The following is an 8,326-nucleotide window of genomic DNA, read 5'->3' on the forward strand; positions in this document are numbered from 1 at the left end:
GATGAGGAAAGGAGAGGCAGGCTGAGATGATGGGAGAGAAGAAAGCAGGAGTAAGAGGCATGTAAAAGCTTTTCCATGTTACTGAACCTCCCACAACTCATACCAACAGCCCAAACCCAGCCTGGGCCCTGTAGCGTCCCAGGCAGCAGGGCTGGGATTGAGCTCCTGCACAGGGAGGGGACCTTCCTCCCTTCTTCAGCACCAGAGGCTCCTGCATGGTCCCTCTCCTGGTTTCAGCTACGACAGAGCTGGGTTTCTTCTCAGTAGCTAGAAAGCACTGTGTTTTGGTCTCAGTGTGGGATTTGTTATCAGAAGAATGCTGACAATGTACTGATGTTTTTAATTATCGCTGGAAGTCAAAGGACTTTGTGTTTTGCGGGTCTGCAGGTGCAAGGTCTGTGGGGGCGAGGAATATTAAAATTAGTAACCCAAATTGGCATTTGGCTCTGCCAATGGGATATTCCATATCATAGAATGTCATGTTCAGTATATTAATGAGGATCTCCGGGCTCGCTCTCTCTCTCTCCCTCTCTCTCTTCGGGGATTGTGGTTTCGGTTCAGGATTGTCACTCCTCTGGAGTCGTTATCTGGGAACAGGTCAGGCTTGGTTGTCGAGTGGTGACGAATGGCACTGGGTATTACTCATTTGCATATTCTATTATTACTATTGTTACCATTATTATTTTAAGTTTTATTGTATTTCAGTGATTAAATTGTTCTTACCTCACTCTATGAATCTCCTTACCCTTGCCCCCCAATTCTGTCCCCTGGGGAGGGGGAGAGTGAGCGAGCAGCTGTATTTCACTGTCAGCTGAGTTAAACCACCACAATCCCTTAGGGATCCATCCAAATGATGATCATGGAAACATCAAAGGGACACTACCTAGTACAGAGACTCCAGATGGATCAGCAAAAGGGCTTTCATCCCAGAAGGTGCTTTGCTCTTGGGCTCAACTTGATTCAGGGTAGCAAGCAAGACTGTTTCCTAGGATGACTTCCATACAAATTATTTTTTGCCTCCCAAATGGACACCCAATGGGAGACAGAGCCAGCCTGACACTGTCAGCCAGGCTCTAGGAGAAGGGCTGGCTGCTCACGGGGGATTGTCAGTTCAAGCATGTTTGGGTTCAGAGACGCATCACACACAGCGTCAGATCTTGCTCTGCCTGATAAAAAGACACACTTGCTACGGAAAGTGTCCCCTGGGGTTTTCTCAATAGGCCACAAGCAATTACAGGCTTTTGTAACTGACTCAGCATCAACAGAACAGTTACAGCAGGACCTGGAAGTCTCCCTGTGAAGCAAACTGAAAGCAGCTGACAGCTTTGGGGCAGGAAGGTTTCCTCTGCGAGGCTACTTCAGACATCTCCTTCCTAAGCTTTTAAAGCCTTGATGTTGGATTTGAGGCCAGCCATGTAGAGAGTTAACAGTTTGCAGCCAGTTTGCTGTCACTCCTTGTAAGTAAATAAGCAAATACAAACCCATCTCCCATCTCAGGCTGTAAAACCCCATGTCACGGAAAGGCCACTGGTGTTTTTGCCAAGTATGATCTTTTCAAGAATAATTAGTTGTCATAAAAATTTGCTTTTCCCCATGTAACAACAGAGAATTTTACTACAAAAGGGGCAAAGCAAACTGAGCACATCCTTCTGCAGCCCCACCCCTGCCTGTGACGTGGGTCAGACCCTCCCTCCTTGGGGCAGGTGGGTGGCAAAGACCTGCATACAGGACACCCTGGGGAGGTGTCCAGGGGTGAGGTCACATCACCTCTGTGCCAGCTTGGGGCTGGGAGCACAGCATGCAAACCACTCCAGCATCACTTCAAGTGGCTGTGGGCACTTCAGCATCACTCCTGAAAACAGCCTCTGTTTCTGTGCACACACTTCAGCTTGTTTAAGCCCCCGGCCATGCTCCGAAGGTGCTCGGGGAGACTCTGTCACACTGTATCATGGAAAAACACACTTCAACAGGAAAAAAAAATATAAAAAAATCAGTAACTCACTTGTTTTTGTTCTTCTCCCAAACTGTCCCACATCGACGCAACAATTTTTGATACGTCTCCGAAGGTCGCGTTGGGGTTTTGCCCTTTGATGGCTGCTTGTGTGTCTCTGAAAAACAGGGCGTAGGCTGACACGGGCTTCTGGGGCTCATTGGGATCCTTCTTTTTCTTCTTCTTTTGGCTTTTTGGCTTCTTGCCCAGGTCTGTTGATGGTCTTTTCTCTCCAGTAACCTGCAAAACCAGGAGATGACCCATAGCAGTCAGGTGGGAGCAGTGCGATATGAGTCCCTACTACAGGTTGTTAGCAGAGGGGACGGGGTAGGGCACGGGCAGAGGAGGGCTCCCAGCGAGGTGAGGAGGGCAGCAGCCCTGGGGGGGTCTCTTTGGCCCCCAGAAGCCTCTGGAATCATTACACAAACTGCTGGTGGGTGCCTGAGCCTGGCTTGGGTGCCTCCTGGCAGCCCAGTTCACAGCCTGGGTTTGCCCCTTGCTGCTCCAGTGGTCCCTGCTCCAAAGCTAGAGCTTTCCAGATGTCCATCCTCTGTCACCTCCTTCCCTCTCCTCCTCGGCATCACAAGCTCACTCACTCCTTGATCCTTTTCTGGAACCTCTCCAAACACCCTCCTTCCCAGCCAGATCCCTTTAGCAGCCCATTAATTTTTCCAAACTCACCTTCCACATGGTTTCTGATTTCCAGCCCAATAATCCCCCTTTGCCAGCCACTCCTGACTTTCGGACTTTCCTCACCCACACCTGCACCAGTGGCTCAGCCTCCCCACCCCCAGGCAGGAGGGTCCTGAGCATTGACCAAGCAGCACCAGCATCACATCAGCCATCACACTGGGGCCATCTGAAATTTGTTTCACCCTGCTAACAGGTATGGACCTACCTATGGACAGGGCTCTGAGCAACCTGCTCTGGTTGAAGGTGTCCCCGCTCACTGCAGGGGGGTTGGAACTAGATGGACCTTGAAAGGTTCCTTCCAACCCAAACCATTCTGTGCTTCTATGTAACAAGTATCTTTCCTTATCCAAGAAAAATATCCAGGAATTAAACTATTTTAATCTTATGTATTAAACACTCTTTACGACCAGTTCGGGTGCAGCTGGATGACCAGGTCTGGCTGCATCCATGCTCAGTTGCCCTGTGGTGGTTGGACCAAGAGGAGCAGGACACAGGGAACAGTAGTTGGACTTTGTGGCTGCTCAGCACGAGACACTGCCACCGGGCTGGGAAGTAAAACAGCAAGGCTGGAAACAGGGATGCTTCCAGTGAAGGTAGCACAGAAAGAAGATCCCACGGCTGAGCCTCCGCAGGAATGTCCTGGGCAGTGTGTTGAGTATATGGGACTGCAGAAGCTTCTCGGTGTGGGTGTGCAAAGGAAAAGACACCTGGAAAGCACCTGGACATACATCAAAGCCCTAAACACATTACCTGTGCTCAGTGAAAGCTTGCACTACAGGGAAGTATCATTATCCGTATTTTATAGCAGAGGAAAAACTAAATTGGCACAGGTTGTCCAGGGAGGTGGTGGAGTCACCTTCCCTGGTGGGATTTAAAAGACGGGCAGATGAGGTGCTCAGGGACATGATTTAGAGGTGGAATTGGTAGTGTTGGGTTTATGGTTGGACTTGGTAATGTTAAAGGTCTTTTCCAACCACTATGATTGTATGATTCAGTGAAATACACCAAATGTTAAAGATGGTAGAGAAAAAAAGTGTTTGCTGCCAGTTGGCTGCTGCAGTCTGGATCTCTGCATCCTCGAGGGCAAACAGGGTGCCAGCACCTTCCTCCGCTTGCAGACCCGCTGGCCTCAGGCACTAAGGGCTCAGACACTACCTGACTTTGGTAGTCCCTGCTCTACCAAGTGCACAGGCTGATTGGGTTAGTTCTACCACTTAGAAAGTTAAGCAGTCTGTCACTTAGAGGTCTAAAAAAATAAATAAATTATTATTTTTTTTTTTTAAATCAATTGACACGGGTCTAAACACCCAGGTGTTGTGAAAACTGTGTGTCCTGGTGAGTGCTGGGAGCAAAAGGCCTTTTCTCCTGATGGATTTGCTGATGTGATTGTGTGGATTTAAGAGGCTTCACTTCAGCTAGCAGAGGCCAGGCATGGGCAGGAAAGGGTAGCAGAGCTCCTGTTCTCCACTCAGCAGCTCTTGACTGGTCATTAAGTTCAGTATCAGCGCAGTGACATTTGTCAAACAGACAGTGACCATTAGTGAATGAGCAGAGAGACCAAAAAAATTGCATTTAATTTAAAATTGACCAATTGGGCTTGAACGGGAGGCCTGGAGGTGAAAGGGCAGCTTATTAGGAGAAAAAAAAAATGCATGACAGGGCTTCAGCCCATTAGCAAGTGAGATGGCATTTTAACGAACTCTAATCCTGCCTGATTCACTGAAGTGCCGTGGGGAGACCTGCTCTCCTCACAGCCAGTGACCAAGCAAAGGAGCTGGAAGAGGGACTATGCAACCACAGCCAGGATGACACTTTACACTCGGTCCTGCTTCAGCAGCACCAAAGAGCAAATGGAATTTATGGAGAACAGATGCTGCCCACAAGGCTGCCTGGAGCCGTCAGTTCCCCAGAGGGAGCAGAACAGGACTTTGCCTGATTTTCCTGGGCTTTACCAGGTGTGACACAGCATGGGATGAGACAACAGCCCAGAGAAGATGCTTCAACAACCTAAGCCATGTTCATGGCTAAGGGCAAGCTCTGGTGAGCTAGCACCTCACTGTCCCAGAGCAACTGCAACCCCCAAGGGGTGAGCCATGGTCCAAGCAACTGTGAATGCTCCAGCAGTGGGATGAAGTGTGTGGCCACCAGCCCCTGCATGGACCTGCTCTGGAGAGGCAGCAGAAGGTATGTTTAACACCAGCTGTGGACTGGGGCAATTCACTGGTGACAGATGTGATCCCATAAACTGGTGGCTTGGTGCCTTTTTAGATGTTGCCCATCTTTAGAGGTTGCCCATCTTTAGAGGTTTTTTAGATGTTGCCCATCTTTAGAGGTTGCCCAAGGAAGCTGTAGATGCCCCCTCCTTGGAAGTGTTCAAGGCCAGGCTGGATGAGGCTTTGAGCAACCTGGTCTAGTGGAAGGTGTCCCTGCTGATGGCAGGGGGGTTGGAACTGGATGATCTTTAAGGTCCCTTCCAACCCAAACCATTCTATGATTCTATGATTCTATGTTGAGTCTGTGAAGAGCTGAATCATGGACATCATGATTTTAATAACTATGGAGAGAGACTACTCATCCACCTGGAGTCTGGGTTGTAACTACCTCTCCCTCCCATCCATGTGTACCCCTGGAAGCAATCAAGCAGGTAAATGCACCAGTGAGGCTGGGAGACCTAAAATCATAAGCTCCCTGGCTCAGAGGACCTGCTGGACCTGAACTACCTACTGGCATCAGACCCATTTCTTTAACGTGTGACCTTCCTGGTCACAAGATTAATTTCTGCTTGGTAGACGTTGCTTTGATGACTTGTTGCAGAAAGACCCTTAACAGCCATATGAAAAATGACCGATGGGTGCACACAGCAGCTGTGTAGATAGAGAAAGCAAACAGAAACCCACAGGCCATAACATGCTTCTGCTGCTTTCTGACTCTTCCAGTCTCCTTCCTCCATTAAATCCATCACTCCTGTTCCTCCTGTCTTGCTGGGCACTTTATAGGGCAGAAAAACGAGGGGGTATGCCTTTAGGATTAGGAAAAAATCCAAATATCTGCAAGCTCTCATAAGCTGGACATCTCCAAATTCTTCCTACCCCCAAAGGCATCACTGGCTCAATGAGAACAGAAGATCCAACCCCAAAGCTGTGTCCTACCCTGTGACTCCTGCAGTCCAGGACGGCCATGAGGAAAGCTGGGTGATGCTGAAAGAGGCAGAGAGAACTGGGAGTGTAACTAAACTAAAACTCATTTTCTGCTGACGTGAAAGATTTTAGGTCCCAGGTAATGGCCTGGAGCTGTGTGACACGGGCTCTGGTTGATGGCAGACCATGGGGTCCAGCGGCACAACCCAGCCCATATTGTCCCCCAAATGTAGAAGCGCAGAGTTGGAGAAACTTCATCTATTTTCAATCACTTCTATCCCTTCTTTTTACAGTTTTATTCCACGGAAGCTGTTTTCACATCCACATGTGCACTTTGCTTTGAGATGTCCTAATCTGAAGTGAAAGCTGCCTACAGATGGAAAACTACAGGGCTGATGGGAATCCATTTGCCTGGATTTCCATGGAAAGGGAAAGGTTTCTGCTCAGTCCTAGTGTTTTCATAGTTTTCCAGTCTCTGCTTTTCTCTGCTCTGATTATATATTCAAATCCTGTCACAACCATTTGTTTTTGCAGGACAAGGTTACAATACCAGAGCTTCTGGTGTCATTCTTGGATCAGTGCCTTCCAGGAGAAGGTTTTCTGTGAAAGGCTTTAATCAAAGTCCCCCCAGTGACTGACCTGCAGGCACAGAGACCCACCAGGTGTTGAGGCAGCAGCCCTGGGATTGCTCCAATTTGCCCTCAGTGAAGAACAGCTGGAAGACTCAGGGAACAAAGCAGGAGTACTTTGCTTTGCTGGTGAGTTTTGATAAAGATGGGCAACAACCAAGATGACCCCAAAACTCTAGGAAACCCTTGGGTTTCTTGGTGCCATGCTCAGCAGCAGTTGTGTTGGCTGTAGAGGCAGACTCTGTGCCATTAAGACATTGCTGACTACCTCTACCTGCCACCAGAAATCTAATTTTGCACCCAAGCGTTTGCAGAACCTTAGCCCTGAACCTGCTTTGCTCATCAAAATCCTCATCAGAGGAATCACAGAATCCCAGCATTGCCTCGATTGGAAAAGACTTTTCAGATCACTGAATCCAACCATTAACCCAACATTGACCAGTCCCCAACTAACCCATGTCCCTCAGCACTATGTCTACACAACTCTTCAACCCCTCCAGGGATGGGGACTCTACCAACACCCTGGGCAACCCCTTCCATTACCAGAAATTGTGCAGCTTGATCGACCAGGTAAACCATGGATAGAAAAGCCCAACTCTCACTGTGAAACTTGCTGCATGCACAACCCAAGCACGTGTGCCAGCCTGCTGGGCTGTACCTTACCCTAGGCTGGAAACAACCTCCCCATCCTTGGGAAAGTCTCCCACTATATAGACTTTTTAAAAAAATATATATATAGTGACTCCTAGAAAAAATATAAATATATATATTTTTTTTTTTTTTTAAAAAGACCCCAAGTCTGTGCACTTATTTAGGGCAGTTTATCCCTCATTGAAAAACATCACCTGTCGTGTTCTCACTATCTGGTAAAACAGGTGTGACTGCACGTACCTTATAATGTGACTCTGTCTCCTCTTCCTGAGTAGAACTGGAGGGAGATGGCGTGGCAGATTTACTTCCCGGGGGTGATGGGGAACCGTGGGTGACACCACTCCTCATCCCCATCTGAGAAATCAGCTGTGACTGGCTGAGCGCGCTCATGGGGCTGGCTAACATCCCGGGGCGATTGATCAGGGGCACTTGACGGTTGGACTCATAGGATGTGGCATCCGAGTGGACCATCTCCTGGATCTGAGTTAGGAGAATATCACTTTGTAATTAAAAAAGGTATTTATTTATTTATTCGACTGTCAAAGCACTTTAAGATGAATTCAAATTATTCTACACAGCTGGTAAAGTCTTCCTCGTGTCCCCTTCCAAACAAGCCAAGAGCAAGAACTGAGTACCATGCACTTGGAGCTCAGCCCTGCCATCACCCTGCCCACAGGGACTACATAGAGGTGCTAAATAGTCTTTGTACATAGGTCTGGGTGGCCAGGACGTGCCCTGCCTGCCTCAGGGACCAGTGGTGCCTGGCATCTACCAGGGGTCTGAAAGAAAAGTTCAGAAATTAGCATTTTTTTGCTAAATCATGGGGAGAAGGGAGGACGTTGCAATGTCCCGGGCATTTCTGAGGCCAAGCCTTGCTGCTGCACACGTGAGGCCATTGCTCAGCACCAGCACGTGTTGTGCCAGGGTTGACACTCCAGCCCTGGGACATCAGTGAAGTCAAGGCTGTGGATCCCAAACGTGCTCTTTCTGAGCAATACTTAGTGTTGACATTTAGTAACTGCATAGGTGTAAAAATATCTGCTTGTCCGAGTTTATGAAGCTACCACAACCAACCTTCTTGCATCCTCCGCACAGCTGTCGGGTTGCTAGTGCTACTGGGGTTAAACCCAGATGCAGGAAGCACAAAAGCAGTCAGTGGAAGCCCCAGGTCTCTGTTCCCACCATGCTGGTCTGCTCAAAGCTGTAACACTACCATCAAGCCAGAG

The 8,326-nt window shown here is 48.6% G+C and overlaps 1 protein-coding gene across 1 annotated transcript; it reads right to left on the bottom strand.

Annotated features, from left to right (window-relative positions):
• Positions 1-2,002: 2,002 nt before the first annotated feature.
• On the bottom strand, positions 2,003-7,580 carry LOC114818349 (TOX high mobility group box family member 2; the record flags this gene model as incomplete). Its single annotated transcript, XM_029083802.1, has 2 exons — positions 2,003-2,230; positions 7,341-7,580. Coding segments are annotated over 2 exons (468 nt in total), but the record flags the coding sequence as incomplete, so codon positions are not given.
• Positions 7,581-8,326: the final 746 nt, after the last annotated feature.

Source organism: Antrostomus carolinensis, unplaced genomic scaffold (genome assembly GCF_000700745.2).
Source record: "Antrostomus carolinensis isolate BGI_N321 unplaced genomic scaffold, ASM70074v2 scaffold23762, whole genome shotgun sequence".
NCBI lineage: Eukaryota > Metazoa > Chordata > Aves > Caprimulgiformes > Caprimulgidae > Antrostomus > Antrostomus carolinensis.